At 37.7% G+C, this 27,271-nt stretch overlaps 2 protein-coding genes across 3 annotated transcripts in view; both read right to left on the bottom strand.

Annotated features, from left to right (window-relative positions):
• Positions 1 to 11,255: 11,255 nt before the first annotated feature.
• On the bottom strand, positions 11,256 to 15,662 carry LOC149501134 (uncharacterized). The gene is made up of 2 exons (XM_089734462.1): positions 14,747 to 15,662; positions 11,256 to 11,506 (listed from the first exon to the last, which is right to left on the bottom strand). Exons 1-2 carry the CDS (start codon positions 15,351 to 15,353, stop codon positions 11,256 to 11,258), a joined length of 858 nt encoding a protein of 285 aa, XP_089590588.1. The 5' UTR covers positions 15,354 to 15,662.
• A 3,416-nt stretch (positions 15,663 to 19,078) lies between these two features.
• The window catches only part of LOC114240684 (uncharacterized), a 46,780-nt gene continuing 38,587 nt past the window's right edge, over positions 19,079 to 27,271 (bottom strand). The window contains exons 4-5 of one of the 2 annotated variants that reach the window (XM_028171320.2): positions 21,273 to 21,387; positions 19,079 to 19,754 (exon numbers count right to left, since the gene is read on the bottom strand). In XM_028171320.2, coding sequence (XP_028027121.2) covers positions 19,617 to 19,754; positions 21,273 to 21,387 — 253 coding nt within the window. In that variant the 3' untranslated portion in view covers positions 19,079 to 19,616. The remainder of the gene's footprint in view (positions 19,755 to 21,272; positions 21,388 to 27,271) is intronic. The other variant, XM_089734528.1, reaches the window with a different exon arrangement.

The following is a 27,271-nucleotide window of genomic DNA, read 5'->3' on the forward strand; positions in this document are numbered from 1 at the left end:
TGGCAGCCACGAAAGGGTCGTGGTACCTATGCGAGCCAACCACATTAGACAACAACAACAAATACATTTCAAAAGTTTTATTTGTGGACGAGAATGGGAAGATTTTCCACCGAGCGGGTGATATTGCTCAATAGACCGATGGTCCAAATTTTCGGAACTTGTATACTTATCTTGAGCTTATCTTGAAAATGTCTTAAGTGAGATTCAGGCATCTGTCAAATAACTTGCGTTTTTATAATGGCTACCGCCACATTCACCATTACGAAACTTCAATCCCATGTATCAATGACAGTGTTCACGTTGTGGTGAATAAAGTCTCCCGTCACCACCAATTATCAAGTGAGCTATGTACTAGACTGCGCGTTAATAAAGATAAATCACTACCAACGTGCTCACATAAAAAACGCTATTTTGGATCCCAGTTTAACGATAGGCGGCACTGAATTTTCACACTGAAAACATTCAGCCAGATATATTTTATTCATGGCGTGGACCCCGTTGCACGGGACCAATGAATTTATATGTTGTAGATAACGCGTTTTATTGTCAGTTTTAGTAAATATATTCTCTCGCGTCGACCAATCATGTACAGGGATCACGTAGCAAGCCGTCCCGATGAAAGGTATAATCCAATCAATTATTACGTTCGTGCTCCAATTTTGCAGTGGATGCAAAGAGAAAAGATTTAACACCCAGGAAATCTCTCTTCTCAATTTTGGGTCGATCAATAAGTTCTTTGGTTTCTCACTAGTTTTCGATGGCAAAACCGTTGGTGGTTTTTTTATTGCATTAGATCGATCCAATTTTCGTTAAATGCATACCGTCTCGCCCCCATATGACAAAGTCGATGCTACAATTGGCTTTAAGGCATTAAGTGGAAGTCTCGATTATATTTTGTTATCTTTTCCCTCTTCCCTTTTTTCCTTCTTTTGAAATCCTTTCATAATCCTGGTTCCCAGGGTCAACACTACACCGACGTCGAGGCGATCGTCGATGACCAACGCTACTGATCTCCACAGTACGGCGGCCCGTCAGACCACCCGGGTGGTGCCGCTGGTATTCCGGGATACCCCGCTGGATCAGAACCAGGACAGGATAATACCTGCATCATCGTTCAAAATCATCTATTAGGTTAGGTTAGGTTAGGTTTTGCGGTAGGCAGCGGCTTGGCTCTGCCCCTGGCATTGCTGAAGTCCATGGGCGACGGTAACCACTCACCATCAGGTGGGCCGTATGCTCGTCTGCCTACAAGAGCAATAAAATAAAATAAAAAAAGGTTACGTTTTTAGTCATTTCTATTTGTGTACTACACAATTCGAACAAATCAACTATTCTAATACTAATACAATTAGAACCCTTAAGCTATTTGTATATCCTAATGTTCTCAGCTTTGGATGCAGTACGCCAGACGTGCGGTTCTCGGCATTCACCGCAAAACCTATACATAGAACTAAAAGCCGAACAGCTAAATAAACTTAATATAGAAACCGCATGAGATAACAACAATCCCGAAAGATCTTATTAAGGTACTAGCGACCCGCCCTCGCTTCGCTTCGGAAACATTAAAACACACATGAAACCAAAAAAATAAAATAAAATAAAAATTAAAAAAAAGTAGCCTATGTTCATCAGGGACAATGTCGGCTTCTAATGGAAAAAGAATTTTTCAAATCGGTCCAGTAGTTTCGGAGCCTATTCGAAACAAACAAACAAACAAATCTTTCCTCTTTATAATATTAGTATAGATTATTTAGATGCTGGAATCAATTATTAGTACATAATTTAATAAATAGCTCATTCCATAAGGAATATTTTTGGTTGTTATTTACTGATTATTAAAATTCTTCAAAGTTTAGTATTAAAAATTCGAAGCCTACCTACATTGACACATACAGTGCTAAAGGTCTAATTACACTGTGCGCCGTGTAACAGAGTTCTCAAAACAAAATTTGGCTTCGCTAGACATGTTAGTGAACATGATCAATAATAGCCGTTGATGGATATTAAAATAGTAAGAATTTAATAATGTCATTACTTCATTGAACCTAATCATCTTAACGGCATATTTCGTTTTTGTATTTAGAGAATGACCGTAGTCTAATTTAGAGGCCATTATTAAAACCTACCATAATATTACTATATCCAGTAATACAAAGTTAAAAGCGTTATGTTTTTAAAATAACAGCCGTCTAACGATCTACCTTTTTAACAGTTAATTTACATAGAAACCAAAGCTCATTTTTAATGTTTTTTAAAAGAAGTATGCGCACAGCGCAGTCTACGCCAATCAGGTGCACAATTTCAATAAAAATTCGTTAAGCGATTCCCTTGAGGTCTTGAACTTTGAAAAATATCTTTTCATCTTAATTGGAAAAACTTTTATAAAATATCATAATAATTTTTCATTGTTACTTTGCTACTTTTTGAGTATTTTTATTCAACTAGCTATTATATATAGTCTGCTAGGTTTCATAAAAATGGTACCTAGAATATAACGACCACAGTTTTCCCTGAAATCGAACATTGTATAAAAATATGTTCGCAAAAATAAAAATAGCTTCAGTATAACTTATCTCTCACATGATAATGCTTTATAATTGAACAATATAGAAAAATCAAACTAGGTACGTTTTTTCACAGCTTGCAATGTATGTATGTATGTATAATGTACTAATTTTTTTTTTAACTACGCAGAATCCGTGCTGAAAACGCCGGGGCCTAAGCTTCCTTTGTTACCCATTACGCATCTACGTAAGATCAACTCATTGAAACCGATAAGTATTTACGTTCAGCTTAACAAATTAACATAACTTGCCTCTATTAAGTAAGGTTAGTATGTATTTTATAACAGTTCTTTAAGCTTCGGAACATGGCCCCTAAATGTACAATGTACATTAATAGAAAAAACTTTGACTATAAATTTTACATCAGCACAGGATTGTTGTTTCGTATAAATTTTCCGTACCAACACGACAATTTTTCTTTAGTCTCAAGAAACTTCTCTCTCAAATGACAAACAAACAAAAACTGAGTAACTGGGGCAGGTAACGTGGGTCAACAAGACAACCATAAAAGATATATTAATGCGGTACAAACAAAAATATTTGCAAATCTAATTACAGGGAGGAAATGTAGGTAATATTCTGAAAGTTCCCGGAAAATGCGAGACGTGCCATGACGGGCTGCACGCAACAAAAGGAGTTTTTCAAGGAAATGAGTTAACTTTCTCGGCTAGAGGATAATTCTGAGCGTTACTGCGCGAGCTCGGACTGTAACTATGCAATGAATATATTTAGATATTATATTCTGTAAACGTAGATTTACCTATCTAGATATTTTTTTTCGAGCAATGTGTTCTCCGTGTGATGGTATATTGGGGCGAGACATGAACGCTTACAAGCAGTGAAGCAGTAATGCGTTTCGGTTTGAAGGGGGGCAGCCGTTGTAACTATACTTGAGACCTTAGAACTTATATCTCAAGGTGGGTGGCGTATTTACGTTGTGGATGTCTATGGGTAAGTAATTTCAGTAACCACTTAACACCAGGTGGGCTGTAAGCTCGTCCACCCATCTAAGCAATAAAAAAAGCTAAGCAAATTATGACCACAATGCAAGTCACGCAACGCCATGGAACGAGCTATGTTAGGCATTTCTCTACAGGATAGAGTGCGCAATACCGAACTCCGCAGAAGAACTGGTTTGACTGACACAGCCAAAGTGATTGCTCGGAAAAAGTGGAAGTGGGCCGGCCACATATGCCGTCGCACTGACAATCGGTGGCGCACAAAAGTACTGGAGTGGAGACCTCGTACTGGATGTCGTAACGTGGGCAGTGATATAATTTAAAGTTCTTGGTAGCAGAGTCCAATCTTTAAATCGCACAGTGCAGACAGTTACGAAATAATATACTAACACACTTTTATAAATTAGAAGTAGTTACGTGGATGTTTTAGAATTTTTTATCGAAATCACAGTTTCGTTATTTTGTTTTACTTCACGAACTGACAGACATTTTTTCACTTATTCTTATGACACCTATTGCCACTGCTTTCTATGTATATGTTTTCTTTTCTTTTTGATAAGGAGTTTCTATATCTATCAACTCCAACAATAGGTGTCATAAGAATAAGTGACAGACATTTTTTCAAATATTCTTATGACACCTATTATCATTGCTTTCTATGTACATGTTTTCTTTTCTTTTGGATAAGGAGTTTCTATATCTATCAACTCCAATAGGCAGACAACCAACGAGGTAGATCGATGATCTGGTCAAAGTAGTCAGCAAGGAATGCGAAAGGCAAGAGATCGAAGAGAATGAGGTGCATTCGAAGAGACCTACACTCAGCATTGGGTGGACACGGGTTGAAGAAGAGATGTATTTTTTTGCTTTCAACACCACGATAGTAATATTCATCATTTTAGGCCTCACAGCCTAGGGTGGGCCTTAGCCTGGTCCATTATGTCTCTCCAGACTGCTCTTTTCAGGGCCTTCTTCTTCCTGTTCTTGACATCGACTTTTGCGGCTCCCTAGTTTGCCATATAGTAGTTGTATTGGCATTCTGGTCTCCATACATGTCCTGCAGGCGTCCAATTTTATGATTATTTTATTAGTTTTAATGATATTAGGATCTTTGTAAATAACTAGTCAGGTCATAAGTATTGTCACACAGTAAAAACTTTTTTTTTAGAATGCTGGCCACAAAAAAGTTTATTGAATTCGAATTTCGAATTGTTCATGAAAATAAAAATGTATACTTTTAGAATTTAACTCATTTTTTAAATATGGAGTAGACGCTTAAAGAAGACCATGTTGCAGTTATTGCGTTGCATCGTTGCGGTTACGCGCCAATTCAAATTTTGAACATACTGAAAAAATTTAATATAACCAAAAGATTCGTTTATCGTACCATCAAACGATACAATGAAGACTCTAGTGTAGATGACAGGTCCAGAAGTGGTCGCCCTCGGTCTGCTCGGACTCCAGCAGTGACAAAAGCTGTGAAGGCGCGAATTCAAAGAAATCCCAAACGTAAGCAGAAACTGTTGGCCCTTCAGATGGGGTTAAGCAGAACCACGGTGAAAAGGGTGTTAAATGAAGACTTTGGGCTTCGGGCATATCGAAGAAAAACACGACATCGTTTGAATGCTCGTCTAATGGACCTGAGACTGAAGAGATGCCGCGCTTTGTTGAAGCGGTACGCGTGAAAAAAATATCGGGAAATTCTTTTTTCGGATGAAAAATTTTTTACCGTAGAAGAGAGCTACAACAAACAAAATGATAAGGTGTACGCACACAGTAGTGAAGAAGCGAGCAACCGTATTCCGCGTGTCCAACGAGGTCATTTTCGATCCTCGCTCATGGTACGGTTGGGAGTTTCTTATTGGGGCTTAACAGAGGTACATTTTTGTGAGATAGGTGTTAAAACGAATGCAGTTGTGTATCAAAATACAGTACTGACGAACCTTGTGGAACCTGTTTCTCATACCATGTTCAATAACAGGCACTGGGTATTCCAAGAAGATTCGGCGCCAGCTCGTAGAGCGAAGAGCACACAAGACTGGCTGGCGGCGCGTGAAATCGACTTCCTCCGGCACGAAGACTGGCCCTCCTCCAGTCCAGATTTGAATCCGTTAGATTACAAGATATGGAAACACTTGGAGGAATAGGCGTGCTCAAAGCCTCATCCCAATTTGGAGTCACTCAAGACATCCTTGATTAAGGCAGCCGCCGATATTGACATGGACCTCGTTCGTGCTGCGATAGACGACTGGCCGCGCAGATTGAAGGCCTGTATTCAAAATCACGGAGGTATTTTTGAATAAACTTTAGTGTCATAAGAATCTATGTTTTGTTAAGTTCATTTTGGTATATGAATGGTTACATAATGAATAAACTTGTTTCAAATATTTTACATTAAACATGTGACAGAATTTATGACCTGACTGGGTATTATACAACTCGTTATTATAGCGCGTCCTCCTTTTATTATAATTTGCGTAATTACTGGTGGTAGGGCCTCTTGTGAGTCCGCATGGGTAGGCACCCCCACCCTGCCTATTTCTGCCGTGAAGCAGTAATGCGTTTCGGTTTGTAGGGTGGGGCAGCCGTTGTAACTATACTGAGACCTTAGAACTTATATCTCAAGGTGGATGGCGCATTTACGTCGTAGATGTATATGGGCTCCAGTAACCACTTAACACCAAGTGGGCTGTGAGCCCGTCCATCCATTTAAGCAATAAAAAAGAATTAAAAAAAAAGAAGAAGGACATATCATAGCGCTCGGGAAGTCCTGTCGCAAATTTTACCACATTCAGTTCCGCTCCAAGATTTCTTTAGAATACTGTGACATTATAAAGTTTTATACTGTTGACATAGTATTTATTACGAAAGGGCCGAGTTTTAATAAATTATTAAAAGATATCTGCTTGAAAACTTGAAAGAGAATTTACGATCCTTTCATCGAAGTTGTTGCAAGTTTATTAAGGCTTCTAGGCATCTTCATTGTTACAAAATAAATAGCAAATTAATATTGCCGTGAACAGTGGGCTTTTCATGAATAACTCCGAATACAACAAGGTCGAAATAACAGGAATTTTCTTAAATGAAAATATTGACTAGTAACTTTCTGTTTGTTAGGCGAAAACGTGATTATTTAACGAGAAACTTCCGACGTTGTTTCATTGATACGAATCTGATCGTTACCATTATTCTACAAACAAAAGTTGGTAATAGAAAAATAATAGTTTAAAAAACGAACAAAATACGCTCTTATAGAAAATTTGTATCCCTGCGGGATTCGAACGCCGTTGGCATCGTAAGATACGATTTCACCGGACGTCTTATCCTTTAGGCCACGACGACTGTCAATGGCTTACAACTGACAAGTCGAAGTCGAATCAACGATTGACGAGACGTAATAGACAACTGGTTGTGACAAGTAGCCGTAGAAGCTCTTATATACTGCCTACTATGTGTATACCATTAGGCTTCACCATCAGTACACAGACGTCCACTTCTAGAAAATTTCCTCATTCCTGCTTCGACGTCGCTCATCGTCGGGAAACTCAGAGCTTAGTAGTAGCTTGAGCGACTTTCAACCTTCTGATCAGGCCCATTGTCAGCAACATCTTACTGCCATTTGTCATTAATTATATCACCTTTAAAGACTTTAAAAGCTTAACACATTTTTAATGGTGGTAGGACCTCTTTTGAGTCCGCACGGATAGTTACCACCATCCTGATTAATTCAGCCCTGAGCAGTAATGAGTTTCGGTTTGAAGGGTGAGGCAGCCGTTGTACCTTAGAACTCATGTCTTAAGGTGGGTGGCACATTTACGTTGTAGATTTCTATGGGCTCCAGTAACCACATAACATCAGATGGGCTGTGTACTCGTCCACACATCATAGCAATAAAAAAAAGAAATAAAAAAATTATACTTTTTTACCTTAAAAAATTTACACATTTTTCTCGAATTTCAAGTAAAGTAGTTTAAACACTATGGAAAAACGTAGATGTTTTTAAAGTAAAATACATTAATTTCACAGATACCGTATAAATCTTGGATAAGCACCTAATCTCGGAGTGCTGGGTAGTTAGTTAATAGCCGAGGAGGTGTAGCGATTGCCTCGTCCCTTGCAATTAATGGCGGAGTTGGCACTCGGGTCTACAGACCTAATCAATTACACCTCGAACAATTCCATCTTCGTGTTTGTAATATAAAGTGGTTATGAGAAAAGCTGATTTAGAAATTATAATGTGAAGCTAATAAAATATAAGAATCGTTTTTTTTTTTTATATTCGGTTTTACCGTAAGCCAATATTAACAACAAATGCAATGGAAATAATAAACGTTCGGTATCTCTTTTGCTGTTTTAAAATTGTTAGTAAAACAATATTAATTTTAATGATAATAATCAAAAAACACATGAAGAGAAGTCGTCGTGGCCTGAACGACAAGACGCCCGGTGTTTTCGAATCAAGCAAGGTGACAATACGGATGCTCAAATCCCCCAGACATGCACTAATTGTTGTAATAACATGTACATTCGTAATTCATATTCACGAATGACTTCCACGATGGCGAACATCGTGAAATAAAAATGAAATCCGCAAAAATGATAATTTACGTAATTACTACCTACATAATTAAAACCTTAAGTCTCAAAGTGGTAGGCGGTATTTACGCAGTGATGTCTAGCGGGCCGCGAACTCGTCCACTTAAATACGCATTAAAAACACGTGAGGTTCCATGACATCAGTGCATTTCTTCCAATTCTGTTAACAGGTCTCCAAACATTCTGGGAATATTTTTTAAAAAAATCTTCAAGAAAAACTATCCCCATTTCGGGAGAATTAATGTACTACGTATATGATATTAACCAATTGAACCGTCAACAAATTTCATTATCTTAAACACAACGGTGTATCAGACCCGTTCTCCCATTAGAAGCAATTAATGCCATCTGATAGTCGTAAATAGATAAGAACCTCTAATGAAAGCGCTTACGAATTGGTCTTTATGACCTTTTAGGAATTTTACAGGAGTAGCGGCGCCATTCGGTATACCTACCAACGGAAATATCTTTTTACTTTCATTGTACTTCATTACGATTGAAGGAAAATCGTATTTCATTAGGATCCTTGCTGATTTCTCTGAGGTAGTCAGACTGAAAATTCCTTGACCATCCTCTTTTGAGATATCGCGAGGAAGTCGTACCTATATTTAAACCCAGATTCCTTAACTGAATATTGAACTCTATCTATTGTTCTTAGCATAATATTCTAGAAAAGTCTAATATAATTTTTGTAATCATATTGAAACTTACCGCTTTGTACTTTCTATAATAGACATATTAATATTCCAACTTTATTACAATAATACCTACTTACTAAGTTTTAACTACTCGTTTCTCGGGACTTTAATGAAACTCACGTTTCTTAAAATGACCTATATCGTTTTTTTTATTTATTGCTTAGATGGGTGGACGAGCTCACAGCCCACCTGGTGTTAAGTGGTTACTGGAGCCCATAGACATCTACAACGTAAATGCGTCACCCACCTTGATATAAGTTCTAAGGTCTCAAGTATAGTTACAACGGTTGCCCCACCCTTCAAACCGAAACGCATTACTGCTTCACCTACCCGCGCGGACTCACAAGAGGTCCTACCACCAGTAGGAATACAAATATCCATAATGATATATTTTACAAATCTCGTAAATACTGAATTACTTTTTAACTCATAAAAAGGACAAATAAATATGAAAGTTTCTGCCAAACTTATTGGTTCCGAATAAGAACTATATAATAATATGTATACGATATTTTGTAAAATGGCAAATGAAAAAGGAGCCATTCGTCCGTTCCTCGTCTCATTACGAGAATTTTATTAAGGAATTGTCTAATCATTTAAAGTTGTAAATTGCAAAACATTGATGGATTACTCAAATATTGTTGAACAAAACTTTTTGATGGATTACTCAGATATTACAGTACTATCATAAATGTTAAAGTTTGTTTACTGTGTGTGTTACTCAATGACACTAATAATGGCTGAATAGATTTAATGAAATTACGCACAGGGCTGGTTTATATTATAGCCTGTATTAACATAAGACACTCTTTAATATTTTTAAGTGAAATGACCCAGGCAAGTCGTGTAATTAAGGCATCTTCAAATCGACTGATAATTTAGGAGTGACACAAGCTACTCATTATCACGCGATAATGAAACGTGGTTTTTATTTTGAACTAGCGACCCCGGCGAACTTTGTTCCGCCTTAGAGGCAATAAATGAGCAGACTTTTGATCAAGGTCAATTTTATATTTGGATAATTAATGTAAATAAAAAAAGCAAGTATTTTAATGATTCTTTATTGGCCATGTATTTTAGTTATTATTATTATATTTTCTTGTTCTTCTTCAGTCCTTTCACTCGCAAAGTTTCGAATCCTAGTTGCATTACGGTTTCGGCGGGAAAGATTTGATCGTGTTGGTCGCGGCATGGCTTTCTTAATGATTACCTATCTTGGCACAATAAGCTCATCGAAACTCGAAATAAACACATCAACCGGTCAACTTCAAAATTCTACTTTAATTAACCATAAACTACATTACGTTTAGCTGTCAGTTGCATTTTGTTATTCCATATCTGTTGCGTTTTGTTATACCACATTTTATGTCACATCCCACAGAAACGTGATAAAAAGTCGATAATCGAATGTTGCTCATTTTTTAAAAGAAGAACCCCATAGGTACCATTTGAAAAAGAATTTACTCAAAAATCTCAAATCATGAATGTCAATTCGAAGTACCTATTACAATAGAACGGCAATTTCATACTTTAACCCCTATATATAAAAATGAATTGCTGTTCGTTAGTCTCGCTAAAACTCGAGAACGGCTGGACCGATTTGGCTAATTTTGGTCTTGAATTATTTGTGGAAGCCTAGAGAAGGTTTAAAAGATTTTTAGTTGAGATAAATATGAAAATGCTCGGAATTAAATAAAAATAACTATGTTGTTTTTCCTTTGATATGCCCCCCGTCGGACGGATTCCTTTTGTTTGTTTTAAGTTTATTTTACAAAAATTTAGGTCTTTTATTTATCGATTGAGGCACTACAAAGTCTGTCGGTTCAGCTAGTTATTATAATATTTATTGAATTTTTACTGAATAAAACAGTCGATTGAAGTCAGAGTCCGTGCTCACTCTCATTGAATATGTATGCGAACGAAACTTTATTTATGAACAATACTGACCGTCGATAAGCGTTTTAGCATTACATTTGTGAATTCAAATTGGTATTACCTACCTGGACCTGAGAGAAAAGGACGTTTAACAATACATCTACAAAAGTACCTGCATTGTTAAGCAGTTTATTGGGATTATTCTCAAAAATGACGACAAACGTGAGATGAAACGCTTCCTAACGATTGTTAACATGAATCAAGTTTTAAAAACTATTAGTTTATATACACGCGAGCAAAAGTTTGGAATCACTTACTTGAATTTGGTGCCGCGCGATCTTGTTTACTAAATAAATATTTAATTATCATAAAAATTACATCACTTTAAAGGTTCAACTGTCAACTTTAAATTGATACCAAATTCATTCAAATCGAGCCAAAAGTTAAGGAGCTATCTCGGATTAAGTGAAGGAGGTAGGAAAGTAAGGAAATATGGAAAAATAATGAATGAATAAAACAACAATAAAATTTAAAAAAAAATTATTTAGCCTTAAAATTAAGTATCAGTAGTCTGTGTTCCCTCCCCTCGCCCTATTAACAGCTCGAAGACGATAATTCATAGACCTGATCAGCTTCTGAATTGATTCTTGTGGGATACCTTCCCACTCCTCAATCAACGCCGATATCAGCTTATTCCGACATGAAGGAGCAGAAGTTCTGGCACGAACCTTCCTCTTCAGTTCATTCCACGCGTGTTTAGTGGGATTCAAGTCAGGGCTGAGCGCTGGCCAGTCCAATGTGGCGATACCGACTTCTTTGAGTTATTTAATTGTTACACGGTCGGTGTGACAACGAGCGTTATCGTGCATAAGGAGGAAGTCATCACCGATATATCCCGCACAGGGAACGACATGTTCCAGCAGAATATCGGAAATGTACCGGTCCGAAGTTAGACTGCCTCCTCGTCCCCCGCCAGACACGAAAACAAGCTCGGTTTTACGGTCCAAGGAAATGCCGGCCCACATCATACAAGAGCCACCCCATAAACCACTGTTTCAGTGAAACAGCACTGCGCAAATCAATCCCCAGGCTGCCTGTAGACCTGACCTCTTCGGTCACTATCGTGTAAACACATCCTGCTCTCCTCGGAGAACAGGACGTGCCTCCATTGCTCAACCTCCCAATCAAGATGGGTGCGAGCAAATTGACGGTGTGCTTGTCGGTGAGCTACCGTGAGTTGTGGGGCCTGTGGCAGGCCTTTTTGGAGTCGGATTCACTTGCTTGAGTCGTAGACAAACTATCCACTTGCTGGCTACTACCCTGCTGCTGGCTTTACAATAATACATTTACATGTTTTCGTCAAGTATGAAGTTCAGTGAAAAGTGAATGTGGTGTGAATTGTCCATACAAAATATTTATCAAACAAATAAAATTAAAATTTTCTTTTGAAAAATGAAACCATTCCATCAGTATTTTCTTATGACGTTGTTACGTTCAACTATCGCCAGTAAACCGACTTTACAGACAACCGATTTTTTTAACTTAACCAAGCAATTTCATGTTGAGTTGCGGAAAGTGCGGCTTTTCAAGAATCGTGACTCATAAACGACTTACACATACCTGAAGTATTCATCGATAGTGCAATAGCACCTAGAACTGTTGCACCGAGGGTCGTGGTTTCGATTCCCACATCGGGCAAACATTCGTGTGATGAACAGGTTTATTTGCTCTTTGTCTGGGTGTTTATTATGGACTAGCTTTTGCCCGCGACTCCGTCCGCGTGTAAAAGTTACTTTGGCATAACGCTAAATTTTACCCGCGACTTCATTTACGTAGAAAATGAAAATATTTTTGAATAATAGAATGTTAAGAAGCTATTTAAGGTACCAAAATCACGATTTTTAACTGACTTCAAAAGAGGAGGCTATCCATTCGACCACCATTTTTTATCTATGTATGTTCACCGATTTCTCGAGAATGCTTGAACCGATTCTGATAATTATAATTCTTTTTTCTGTTTTTTGTTTGAAAGGGTAGACTTCCCGAATTGTCCTGTAATCATCAAGATCTGATGATGGCATCCTGGAGAAATCCACAAAAATCTATAATTTTTAGAGCCTATCTTGAAGTGATTTGGGTGTTTCTTGTTATTGTTCTTATTCTGTGGCGCCGCGCACCGGCCGGTCGGCGCCTTGTACATCAATATTACGCGCTTGATCATTATTTTTGCTACGATGTTATTTTAAAACTGCGATATCTTCTCATACTCATTAAAATACTCATAGCGAGATACTCATTAAAATCAAGTGTAGGTAAATTTCTTTAAAATTAAATACTTGTAATGAATAACGAATTTATTTAGATGGGATTAATATCATCTTCATAAAAACACTTTCACAAATAATGCTTTATTTTAGAACAAATTTGGTTAGCATAAAAAACGTTATAGTGAACCACCCTTAACATATGCTGTCGCGGACTTTTTTTTAGATCTTTTAAAGGAGAACAATACTGTCATACATCATTTTAGCGAAACTTTAACCGTTTCCGCAGCGCACGCAGCGAAAGCTCTCAAAAAGGAAAAAAAAAACGATTTTGAAACATTATTTATTGGCGCTCCGTTTCTATTGGTCTCAGCGTGATGTTACAGCCTATAGACTTCCTTGATAAATGGGCTACTTAACACTGAAATAATTTTTCAAATCGGACCAGTAGTTCCAGAGATTAGTGCGTTCAAACAAACAAACAAACTCTTCAGCTTTATAATATTAGTTTAAGTTCTTTTTTTTTTTATTGCCTAGATGTGTGGACGAGCTCACAGCCCACCTGGTGTTAAGTGGTTACTGGAACAAACATATATAAGTATGTATGCCAGTATCTGGTACCCATAACACAGGGAATGTTAAATTGGGGGCATTCCGTGCGTGATTTTTTCTCAATTACAGTTAAACTGATTAATATGCCCGAATAAATATAAAAGTACATAAATACAATATTTTCCTGGGGTTTCGAGGTCGTAGACACAATTAAAAGTACTTTTACGGTTTTCTTTTTGTCGCTACAGCTTCATCGAGAATTTTCACTTTTGTATGAAGTTGCACGAATGAAAATCCCTCGAAAAGGTCACAAAACAAAGAGGTAGGAAAAATTCGGACGCGGTTCTTTTTCTTTCTTTTTTTATTCGCAACTTTCAAACGAAAACTTTACGGTGAGGTCTGACCGAGTTTTTTTTTCCAACATCTGATGCACTCTGATGCTCGTGTTTGCATAGCTCTGTATGGTATGCGGAAAAGTTTATTTAAATCGATCGACGTTTTTATCTATTACCCTGTTACCTGTTACCAGATCCCTGTGTACCGTAAGACCAAATTTTTTATATTTTTTTTAACGCTGGGGAATCCATTTACGGATACCCGGTCCGGGGGGGTAACGAACCGGGTTATGTCGGACTCCGGCGCCTTCTGAGAGGAAGAGGGGGACGAGAAGGTCCTCCACCTCCGCGAATTCCTCGCAAGAGACTACGCCTTGAAAAAGGCGCGCGAAGCACTTGCCCCGCAGAACGACTACCGACTAAACCCCATCGAGTTCCACCACACCGGCTACACCAGACCTACGGTACCGCAGTGCGCGCCGAAAGTCCGCCTTCGCCGGTACCTGTCCTGATAATAAGACGGGATTTCATCTCCGGGAAAATCCCGAAGGACGTCATTTCGGGAGATACACCGTGGGCGGCGCACAGGAGCCACCTTGCACCGCCCCACCACCGGACCGACAGTGGAGTACCGGGCGCCCCCGCACCCGCCACCTGATAGTCCCTACGGGGGCTGAGCGGGAGCTTCACGCCCGCGCCGGCCATCCCGCCTTCTGCGCTGAGGTGCTGAAGAGGGATCCCACTCCCTTTCACGCTCAGCCTCACGGGACGCCATTACCAGGTCACAAAACCTGGCCATGGCCTCCCACGAGCCCTGATCCTCTAACATGCGGGCAACGACAGCCCGCAGGGAGAGGTTTCTCCCCAGCACCGCGACGAGATCTCGCCGCGAGTGCTCCCAACGCGGGCACGTTTCGAGCGCGTGCTGCGCGTCATCGTCCAGGTGCCCACACTGGTGGCAGCCCAGATGTGGCTCTCTCCTGCAGACCTTCCACAGGTACCTCCCGAAATAGCCATGTCCCGAGAGGACCTGCGCAAGGTGAAAGGAGAGTACGCCGTGACGCCGATCCGACCATGCCTCCAGCGTGGCCGAAGTTTGGCCAAGTTCCTTCAGCAATCGCTCTCTCCACTTAGCGTATGCTACATGACGCGCAGCACGCTTCCACCGACCGACAGCCGACGGGCCGGGCGACCGTCCCCGACTCAAGGCCTGCGCCTTACGCCGATATACCGCAGCCAAGATTTCGGCCTCGAGGTCCCAGAGTAGGGATCCGGCGAGAGCGCAGGCCACATCTTGAGAGATGGTGCGGTACCCCCTGATGACCCTCACCACGAGCGCCCGCTGAGCTCTGAGCAGCAGAGCCGTGTTTCTCGCGGAGAGTGCGGGCGACCACACGGGAGCACCGTACAGGGCCATACTGCGCACCACCCCAAGGTACAGTCGCCGAGTACCGGCGTTGCATCCTCCGACGTTGGGAAGAAGACGGGTCAGCGCACCTGCCGCCCCCATGAGCCTCGGAACCAGCGCTTTAAAATGGTGGTCGAATCTCCATTTGCTTTCCAGCACAAGGCCCAAATACTTGAGCTTCGGCTGGACAGCAATGGTGACACCCCCGACTACGAGATTCGCGCCTTGAGGTGGCACTTTCCGAGCTGAGTGGAAGCACACTGCTTCGGATTTTTGGAGGGCCACCTCGAGGCCGAGTCTCTTTATTCGTCTTACCACAGTTGCCACTGCAGCCACAACCAGGACGGCTGCTGACCGGTAGTCGTCTCCGCGAGCCGTCACCAGCGTGTCGTCAGCGTAGCAAACCACTTGACGCCAGGCAGGTTAGCCCCGCGGAGGACCCAGTCAAAGCCTATATTCCAAAGGAGTGGACCCAGTACCGACCCTTGTGGAACCCCACGCGACACTGTTTTTCGTCCCCATCCACTCCGCTCGGGGAAGATCACCGCCCGCCCTGAGAGATAATCCTCAATCAGATTACGGAGACCGGTGGGGACGCGGTGAAACCGTAATGACTCCACGATCGTGCTCCAGGGGATCGTGTTGAAGGCGTTGGCAATATCAATCGACATAGCCAACAGTACACCTCCCCCAGAGCACGCCTGGTCGGAAAGATCGCGGACCCGTAAGACCGCGTCCACGGTCGACCGACCTCTCCGGAAGCCATATTGGTTGGACGCGAGATCAGCCCAATGTTCTCCAGGTGCTGAACAAGACGCTCGGCATGCGCCACCCACCTTGAGATATAAGTTCTAAGGTCTCTCAGTATAGTTACAACGGCTACTCCACCCTTCGAACCGAAACGCGTTATTGCTTCACGGCGGAAATAGGCGGGGTGGTGGTACCTACCCGTGCGGACTCCCAAGAGGTCCTACCACCAGTGAAAATTCACAATTGAATTGGGATCCTAGCCTTTTTTCTTTCAAACCATAACGCGACGCATTGCGATAGACAATGTTAGTCCGCGCGGGCTCACAACACACCTTAATTGACTTCACAAAATGTATAAGTTAAATGACTACAATACTCCATGTGATCATCAGCTGTTTTACAATCTTAAAATATATAATATATCGAGGGGTGAAAGGCCATTTGGTTTAAGCGCTCTCACATCTCGCTTAATACGCGACATTTATTTTTGTAATTTAATGTAATTTTTATTTAGTCATCATCAACAATTCGATGTTTTTAATTGAACTTCAATTAAGTTTACCCCATTCTAATAGCTGAAGATTTTTTTTGTTACGATATTTTTCCAAATTATAATCTTTAAATAGCTCTCCTGTAATGTTGCAAAAATGTTGTTCAAATCAAATGGCCTTTCTTCACCCCTGATATTTATCTGCTGCATCAGGTTAGAAGGAGATGAGATTTATTATAAATAAAAACTCAATTTAATGATTTCAGATTATTTTATTTTTCGTAATCTCTAAAGACTGCGTCTTTTACAAGTTTTTCTAATTAATACGGAACGGATAAGATATTAATATAATATTATTTAATATATTATAGATTATTTACAAATCACTTACAATATAAAAATCCAGTGCATAGATTAATACAAGTGCATTTAATAATAAATAATAATTTGCAAAAAAAAAAAATTGTCGATGTGTAATAACTACCGGAAAAAAAGATTTCATAATCAAACTGACTGCTTTTCGAAATAAAAGTGCGCGTTAAAATTTAAAATTTTCAATACTAAATTATTTGACACATCCAAATTTTTATTGCTTAGATGGGTGGATGTACTCACGGTCCACTTGGTGTTAAGTGGTTACCAGAGTCCAGGGAGATCTACAACGTAAATGCCGCCACCCAACTTGAGACATGAGTTCTAAGGTCTCAGTTTTTACAGTACAACGACTACCATTCAGACCGAAACGCATTACTGCATGACGGCAGAAATAGGCAGGATGGTGGGAACTATCTGAGCGGACTCACAAGACGTTCTACCACCACCAGTAAAATACTTGTTATATTCATTTTCATTAATTATTATGTTATGATTCAATTTAATATTTATACATATGTACACTAAGATATAAAACTGTGCATTATTTTGTTACCTACATTATATATAACAACTTGTTTCCTACGATCTATCACAGGGTGTTCTGAGCTTAGCAAATATATAATGATATTTACAATAAATAAAGAAAAGATTAACATTTTCAAACGGCATCTACTGAACAAAATTCCGCAATTACAAACATACTTCTGTTTTAATTTTCTCGTAATTACTAAAAAAAAAAAAAATGTTGGTAACATTAAAATTGAGGTCGGCAGCGCAAAATTGGCCTTAGCTTATCATAGTTAGTATGGAGATAGTAAGGTTCAAATTTACCATTACAATACTTCGTAGGTAAAAGAAATTCGCGCTAAAATGATGTTTACAAAGTCATCTGTTATCTATGGATGAAACTAGGGATAGGCCGATTTTGCATCAATATTTATTATGTTTTAAATAAATTGCAATACATAAGCACGAATATGAATTGTGGGTTAGGCCACTTTTGCGTTAACGGCCTCAATTAGTGATACATTTTTACAGTATGATTTTTTATTTATTTTAATGTCTTTTCATACATTCCTTACGTAAAAGTACAAACCTCAACTTATAAATACAATCTAGAAGAATCGCTGGATAAATACAAAACTGCGTCGTGCCATATTGCGTAAGTTTTCATGTTTTTTTGTGATTTATTTAAATAAACACCATTCTTCATTGTACGTTACATTACTCAGGTTTTTTATCAGCCGATAGCCTCGAGAAGCTTCTTCACCTTGACTGATGGTCGAGCTCACAATGTTCAGCCTGAGAGAACTTGCTAAGATCTGCCCTAACAAGATTACTCAGCCAAAACAAAATCATTTGTTAGGTACATATCGACGCTTGAAAGGCAAACGTAACTAAGCAACAATAACTGCTTTATACATAAATGATAGGCAATAACCATATTCGATGCGCAAAAAATATATATTTCTAGGTCTATTAAAATGATTTCAATCCTACAGCTAGATCCGTTAAAATAGATTTTTTTCAGATATTTCAACTTTAAATTAGTCTACTGTAAAGTTCACGCATTGTCGCTTAGTCACGTTTGCCTTTCAAGCGTCGATATGTATATCACAGCATTATCTGACACGTAACGTAAAACATAAACAATTGCAACATGGTTTTTTAATAGCCAAAATTATAAAATATACAATTATTATTGAACCTCTTTTAAATATTTTCAATCGACTCACGGGTTTATGCATTTTCTATATTGCGTCGGCGTTGTTTCTACAATCGTTTTTTTTGTTTGTATTTCCTTCAAATATATTAATTCTCATTTGACACGAGTCGTAACTTTGAATTTAAAAAAATATATTATAGCTATTCAAAACTTTTATAAAATAGTATTATTATAATTATTTGACTTCCGTGCTAAAAATAAATCATAATTAATAAAATTTCTAATCAATTAATTTTGTTCGCGGTCTCAAGTTAATATTACGACACCGGAAATCCCTTTTGACTGCTGATATGATTTACCAGACACGTGATCGTTTACCTCATCCATTAGTTTTATAAAAAAGCATATACTTATACATATATGTGTATGTGTAATTTAAGCAACAATTTTGATAAAAAAATATCATAATTACCTAATTTATAATTATCAAAGCAAAAATAATATTTTTCGTTGCAAACATTTGAGTTCGAACAATACCGTACTACGTTGATATACATACATATAACTTGCACAGTTTTCTTTTTTACTACTTGATTCTGTTTCGAATGTTACATTAGAACTAATAAATTAAAATAAACTAACTTTTATTAACTGTGTGTTTCCGTATTTAAAAATTTAAAAATGTCTTTCGCATTAAAATTATTTACGTATTAACCGAGATTTAAATTAGACTAGAAACATTATTGCTGTTCAATTTGAAATGTAACCAAATTTTTGTTTTAAATAAAAGTTTACAATACAACAAGTAACAATAACGATATTTTTTTATTTTAATGATCAACAAAACGAATTTCATAAATACAATATACAGTTAGATTAATAAAATCAATACGTAATGAAAAACGAAATATAAGTTTAACTTATAAAATAAGGCTTCGAACCGAGGAACTGTAAACATCCATCCGCACTATTAACTACACAGTCGAGTGAGCATTCAACCGTCCGATATGCTCGTTTAGAACCACGCTTCCACATCAAGAACCTCGTGCAATAATTTAATTTCCTGGCAACTATTCGTGGTGAATTACGCGGGCACTAGGTTGCCAGCGTTCAGTGTTAAATGCGCTAAGGCGGCAACACCGAACAAAATAACGCTATGTGTATTAAGAGAGGCTTTACCTGCCAAGCCGCATTCCTGTCCCCGATATTCGAAGCAAAAATTCTGAAAATAAAGTATTTTCATTTTTATTATATTGCGGCTGCCCCACCTTTCAAACCGAAACTCATTACTGCTTCACGGCAGAAATAGGCGGGGCGGTGGTACCTACCCGTGCGGACTCACAAGAGGTCCGACCAACAGTAAAAGTTAATAATAAACAAATTATGAACGAGATATATTCTCGTGTTTCACTTTTGGAATCAAAAATGTTGAAGAATTACATTTTGACGTTTTTTTAAGAATAGTTTTGAGACACGAAGCGAACTAAAGATTCTAAGTAACATTACTTGCTTTCGACGTCGGAATGTTTATTCTTATCAAAGAAATGATAAAGTTTTGGAAGTCCAGGAAAAATAGGGCCACCGTTATCCGCGAAACTTTTATTTTGTCAAATGCGTCTTTGTGTTATTCGACTGTAGTAAGTACGCTTCTTACGAGTTTCGGAATCGCACTCTACCCAATTAGTTAACAGCAGTGGTAAGTAACATCGGACAAATCTAATTGAGATGAGAATCAATACCAAGATTTATAGTGGTCGTATGGTGAGTATTGTGAGCCTGCAGGAGTAGGTTTTTTTATTATTTTATTTTTTACTAGCGACCCGCCCTCGCTTCGCTTTGGAAACATTAAAACACACATGAAACCAAAAAAATTAAATATTTTTTTTTTTTTTTAAAAGTAGCCTATGTTCATCTGGGACAATGTCGGCTTCTAATGGAAAAAGAATTTTTCAAATCGGTCCAGTAGTTTCGGAGCCTATTCGAAACAAACAAACAAACAAATCTTTCCTCTTTATAATATTAGTATAGATATAGATTGCTTAGATGGGTGGACGTGCTCCACAGAAATAGCCAGGTGGTAGTGCCTACCCATACGAACACACACAAGAGGTTCTTCCACGCAGTAATTACGCAAATTATAATTTTGCGGGTTCCATTTTTATTCTTCACCGTGGAAGTCAATCGTGAGCATTTGTTAAGTACGCATTTCATTAGAAAAATTGGTACCCGCTTGCGGGATTCGAATACCGTTGCATCGCTCGACACGAATGCACCGGACGTTTTATCTTTTAGGCCACGATGACCTTTAAACTGACTAAGTGCTAAGTACTGAATCTGTCGTGAAACAGTAATGTTAGGTCGTTTCGGTTTGAAAGGTCAAGCCGTTGTACTACAGAACTGAGACTTAGAACTTATGTCACAAGATGGGCGGCGGCATTTGCGACATTGATGTATATATGGGCTCCGGTAACTTAACACTAGGTGGGCCGTAACCTCGTTAACATTTCATCATCATCATCATTCAACATCAATATTTAAAAAAAATATGACTAATAAAAAAATTATCTAAGAATTATTAATTTAAAAAGTAGAAAAAGCAGTTTATCATCACGAGGCTACTAGTCTACGAATGAAAATATAGACAAATGTTATTCTACAGAAGGACTGCGATATCTAAGTCGCTTGTTCAACCGCTTCACGTATAAATTAGTTTTAAAACGATTGAATTTCCTGTACATACCTTAATGATATTCGATGCCATGCTTTTCAGGAATTCGCTGGTGAACAAGGCAGCCTCATCTCCGCAAGCCTTCAGAACTGTCTGCTCAGAACACAGTAGATACTCTTGGAATGAACTGGAAATAATGTTGTATGATTAAATAATTTCACTTCTTTTTTATCTTATTCTTTTTTGATACTGGGCATTTAAAATTAACATTATTATTTCTCACCCCCCACAAAGATTCTCATCCTTAACGCCCCCGCAACTGGTGTAGAGAGTCCAACACTCATATAAATATTATCCTATCCATTAAGTACATGTATTTTCTACGTGGATACTAAATTTCAAGTCAATCGAATGCATGGTTCAGTAGTTATAACGGAACATCCGTAAAAACCACTGTAGATTTATATATTAGTATAAATTACTATACTGTTACTTAAGAAATTGAATAGCAAATATTTTTTTTAGTATCTGCGTACGATTACTCCAAGGAATATGTTCCGACTTTTTGGCGGGAACGCGAGGAGTGAAGTTGTGTGATTTGTTTTATTTTGTCTATTTAGTCTATCTTCAGGTTTAAATGTGTAATAATGGTGGTTTATTAACTGTTTAATATCTGTGAAAGTGCACAAATGTGGGAAAATGAAACAAAGCCGCTGGACCTAACTGCTCGGGTACCTCCAAAAAGTCCACTGAAAAAATCTCAGTCAAGGACCACCATTTTATTAAGATTATATTTCATCCCATATCATCTCATCTCATCTTATCTCATTTCTTTTAATTTCATCCAAGTTGATTAATGTCTCAAACTAATCATCTTCATTTCATTTCATTTTATTTCATTTCATTTCACTCCATATTATCATTTTTCATAAAGATAAGATTAAAAATTAAAATAAGACTTGACCTAAAGGTCTTATTAACCAGGTCATAAAATCCCTTAAAAAAATAAAAAGGAATATGTTCCGAATATTTTGAAATAATATATGTAGATTAATTTTTTTAAAACGAAACTAATAAAAGAAACATTTAACTGTTTAGAAAAATTATTAAACATGTATCTATACTAATATTATAAAGAGGAAAGATTTGTTTGTTTGTTTGTTTCGAATAGGCTCCGAAACTACTGGACCGATTTGAAAAATTATTTTTCCATTAGAAGCCGACATTGTCCCTGATGAACATAGGCTACTTTTTTTTATAATTTTTTTAATTTTATTTTTTTGGTTTCATGTGTGTTTTAATGTTTCCGAAGCGAAGCGAGGGCGGGTCGCTAGTATTATGTAAAAGTCGAGTCTCAAATACATATTAGTTATCTATGAAGTCGACTTGGGCAATGTATGTACATCAGCTATGTATAAATAGTTTTTATCTGTTTAGAAACTTTAGCGCTGCCAACAAAAAAGGAAAGAAAAATGTCAACGACAAAACAACAGAGAAAATTTAATACATTTTGTATCGGCCGTTATAATCGTCGAATTTTAACCAGCGGACGAATATTCGTGTATAAATAATAATTATTTATATGAATAGTTAATTATCGTTTTGTATAATACAACGCACAAAAAATTCGTGTTGATGAACGCGTAATCTAAAGCAAACATTACAGACGAACGCCTTCGTTGTACCCTCAAAGTTGTGGGTCCAACGCGATTGCCGAATATAATTGTGATACATTGCGAGTTAATCACACATCACTCTTTTTATATAGATATATATATTTTATATAGCTCTGGAATTTGGTTTATTTTTATGTATTCACATTACTATTTATATGTATAAATGTAAATAAATAAATTGCCAAATGTATGACGGAATATCGCTTGAAAAAGGCTTAGCTTATTTCTTTTTCATTGTCGTCGTCAATTCAATTTACTCATTTCTTTTTTAAATCAACATTAAAAATTAGCTTTTTGAATAAAAAAATTGACACGAATATATTTTTATGCTAAATTCTGACGTTTTCATATTGACTCATTCGGCGAAATAATTCACAGTTTGAAAATTCTACTGTCAGCATAAATTGACAAAATAACAACTGTCTGGTCTGGAATTTAGCGGGTATTGAATAACGCTCCTTTGGTTTACGTGAATTAAAACAACAATAAAAACCAGTTTTACTGTTACTTCGACCGTCAGCCATCCGTGGCCAACACGATAACTGTAAATTGTTCGAAGCGTTGGAAATAAAAAATTAAAATTAAAAGTAAAACCATAATTCAAGTGTGACAACAACATTTAATTTTAAAACTTTGGACATCCCTACTAAAAGAACAATATGTTCATTAGTTGAACAATACTGTTATAGAAACAAGTTGCTATTAGATTTAGCTCCTCCAATTTGCATCGTATAAACGCGTTTAGTACTCTGTAAAATGTTGCAACTCATAGAATGTTGCATGAATGTTTCTCTTATGTAAATTTAAATACATTGAATTCATTTATTGAGAGTTAGTTTTTGGATTGAATTTTGATAATTATTGTCATCTAGCATATAGTGAAAAGTCTCGATAAAAGACTCGATTGAAGCCTCAATTACACAGAACAAGCATGAGCATATTTACAATGATGTTAAGATTTTCAACGTAATGTTGTTCTAAGCTGAATTTTGACAAATGAATTACTTTCACAACGAAAATATGTAATCTGATCGATGAGATACTTTTCGACAACTGCAAATCACGCTCCGATATGATTACCACTAAATGTATGAAATGGATATATTGATATCACTTAGGAAGTCGTCGTGGCCTAAAAGGCTAAGACGCCCAGTGCATTCGGATTGAGCGATGCGACTGTGCTGGGTTTCGAATCCCGCTGGTATTAATTTTTCTAATACGGACTTTACAAATATTCACGAATGACTTCCACGGTAAAGGAATAACATAGTGCATAAAAAATAAAAGCGCAAACAATTTAATTTGCGTAATAAGTCGTGTAAGACCGCACGGGTAGGTACCACCACCCTGCCTATTTCTGCCGCGAAGCATTAATACGTTTCGCTTTGAAAGGTAGGGCAGCCTTCTGTAAAATCTGAGAACTCATGTCACAAGGTAAGTGGAGGCATTTACGTTGTAAGTATCTATGGGCTTTGGTAACCACTTAACACCAGGTGGGCCGATAGGTCATCCAGCCATCTAAGCAATAAAAAAATATATTTATATCTGTTGTACACTGATAACATTAGTGACATTTCTAGAAAACTGTATTTTCATCATTCATCGGATAAACCATGTTGTGAGCAGCACGTAGATAACAAAACAAATATTCATATAAAAAAAAAATGAAAGATAAATTACACATTTCTGCTGCACTTTTATTTTACAATATAAACTGTAAGAGTTTTAATAGTTAAGGGTAATTTGGGTACACCTGAAGATGTTTTCAGAAAAGTACTTGGACCAAAGCATTTGTGTATGATAGTAGTTTGAGTGTTCTTTAAAAATATGGGTCGCGGTCTCCTCTCCATACTTTAATTTCTTTCATTCGAACTTGAAAGTCTATTGACGGTCGCGATAAAGAGAAATAATCAGCCTGTGTAAGGCTCATGATTGAAATACAAAAATGTAAACAAACAGCTTATTCCCGTTGAAAATTTCCTTTGAATGAAAAAAAAACATTGGAAAAAACTAGCTTTAAAACCTATATCATGTTAACACGATTATTTCAATTCGCTCACCGGGGTATTGCATTTTATTTTGATGCTTCTGAAAACAAAAATATTCCCATTGTTTTTGTTCAACTCTCCGATGCGTCAGTGAACATGCAGCGGTGTATATATCCTGAGATAACGTACGAATGTTTCAACTAGGAAAAACTGAGCGGAACACGAAAATACTATAGAAGGGAACAGATTACTCATGGAAATGCATGTAGCTTCGTTTTCCTTGTCTAATTTTATTTGTTCGGAATAGCAGATTAGTGAATGGGTTGCAAAAGCCGCGTTCGTGGAAAAACTAAAAAATATGTATACATTAAAAACTCCTTGACCAAATTACTGGTTGGTTTGGCAATTTTATAAAAAAGAAAAATTGGTTGGGGTTATTAATTGATAAATTGACGTGTTTTTTTATTATTTTTTTATTGCTTAGATGAGTGGACGAGCTCACAGCCCACCTGGTGTTAAGTGATTACTGGAGCCCATAGACATCTACAACGTAAATGCGCCACCCACCTTGAGATATAAGTTCTAAGGTCTCAATTATAGTTACAACGGCTGCCCCACCCTTCAAACCGAAACGCATTACTGCTTCACGGCAGAAATAGGCAGGGTGGTGGTACATACCCGTGCGGACTCACAAGAGGTCCTACCACCAGTAATTACGTAAATTATAATTTTGCGGGTTTCATTTTTATTACACGATGTTATTCCTTCACCGTGGAAATCAATCGTGAACATTTGTTGAGTACGTATTTCATTAGAAAAATTGGTACTTGCCAGCGGGATTCGAACACCGGTGCATCGCTCAACACGAATGCACCGGACCTCTTATCCGTTAGGCCACGACGACTTCAGTAATTCACTTTTAATCCCACCAGTATTTTTCATACAGACTGAGTAGCTCGTTCCTAATGAAACTAGGCGGGATCCATGTTGACATCGCCGAGAAGTGTAAAGGTTTATAAAATGCTTCTATATTTTTAAATAATGATTATTTTATTCTTAATTAATTCTCAGAATTTAATTCGCGCTATGCGATAAAAACCTAGTAAGTTAAGTAAAAGCTATCTGGTATGTACAATAAATGTTTGAACAATTGTTCTAAATGAGTGCGATAAAGGAATCATTAAAACGACAAAAAACCTTAAGTGCCCCGTTTAATCCGTTTCGAATCTTAATCAGACTTTAACGGCAGAAGCTAAGCAAAAAATGTCTTTAGTATGGTATTATCGGCTTACGCAGAGATTTGGAAAATATTAAGCGAAACCCATAAAATTAATGAACCTCTGATTTGCATCCGAATATTTAAAATCGTTTAACATGTTTTTTTCGTTGGTGATTCGTAAATTAAGTGTTGAGATGAAAGCATAATATTATGTCTATGTTAATGCAAATTTGATTTTTCTTTCTGGGTGTGACCAACTCGTGTATGTGTTCAAATTTTATTCGACATTTTTAGCTAGCGCTATGACATGTCCTTCTTCAAACGAGGCTTGTGGAGAGTATTAAACGGTAGGTAGCGGCTTGGCTCTGCCCCTGGCATTGCTGACGTCCATGAGCGACGGTAACCACTCACCATCAGGTGGGCCGTATGATCGTCTGCCTATACGGCAATAAAAATAAAAAAGGTACTTCTAGATTTTTTTATTGCTTAGATGGGTGGACGAGCACAAAGCCCACTTAGTGTTAAGTGGTTACTGGAGCCCATAGATATCTATAATGTAAATGCGCCACCCACCTTGAGATGTAAGTTCTAAGGTCTCAGTAAATGTAGTTACAACGACTGCCCCACCCTTCAAACCGAAACGCATTACTGCTTCACGGCAGAAATAGGCGGGGTGGTGGTACCTACCCGTACGGACTCACAAGAGGTCCTACCACCTGTAACTATTATAGATACTTCTTGTAGGAGTAGTAGATACTTCTTGGCAACAAAGGCTCACTTGTTTTTAACAGTAACAATGTTATATAATTAAATGCTTCCTTTTTGTACTATATTAGACTCTCATTTACAAAGTCGTGTTAGTTCGCTGTTCTTTTAATTAACAAGAGGATAAATCAACAACCTTTCGCTACTATGAGATTATTATGATTACGTAACCTAACTATATCTAATTTCTATGTTCTGAAAAGAAAAACTCGAATCTTTTTAAACATTTCTCTGTTATCAACCGACGAATCAATAGTTCCGAAAAAACCCTCTGGAGAAATACGTTCGTATTACGTCAGGAGACAGGACTAAGAGTCCCTAAATTGTGTTTTCAATCTAATACAAGATTCAGGGAAGGCTTTATTTAATAGTGTTTCAATGATGACGATGATGGGCCGTGGTCAAACTGGAGTTATCCGAGCC

This window comes from Bombyx mandarina, chromosome 17 (genome assembly GCF_030267445.1).
Source record: "Bombyx mandarina strain Sakado chromosome 17, ASM3026744v2".
Classification (NCBI taxonomy): domain Eukaryota; kingdom Metazoa; phylum Arthropoda; class Insecta; order Lepidoptera; family Bombycidae; genus Bombyx; species Bombyx mandarina.

Bases quoted from the DNA above. Each gene is read 5' to 3' on its own strand.
- LOC149501134 (XM_089734462.1), bottom strand. From the start codon at position 15,353: ATGGGGGCGGCAGGTGCGCTGACCCGTCTTCTTCCCAACGTCGGAGGA. The intron at 11,507-14,746 runs GTTGGGAGCACT...AATAACTCAAAG, and splicing joins CGCGCTCGAAACGTGCCCGC to AAGTCGGTATCGCCACATTG.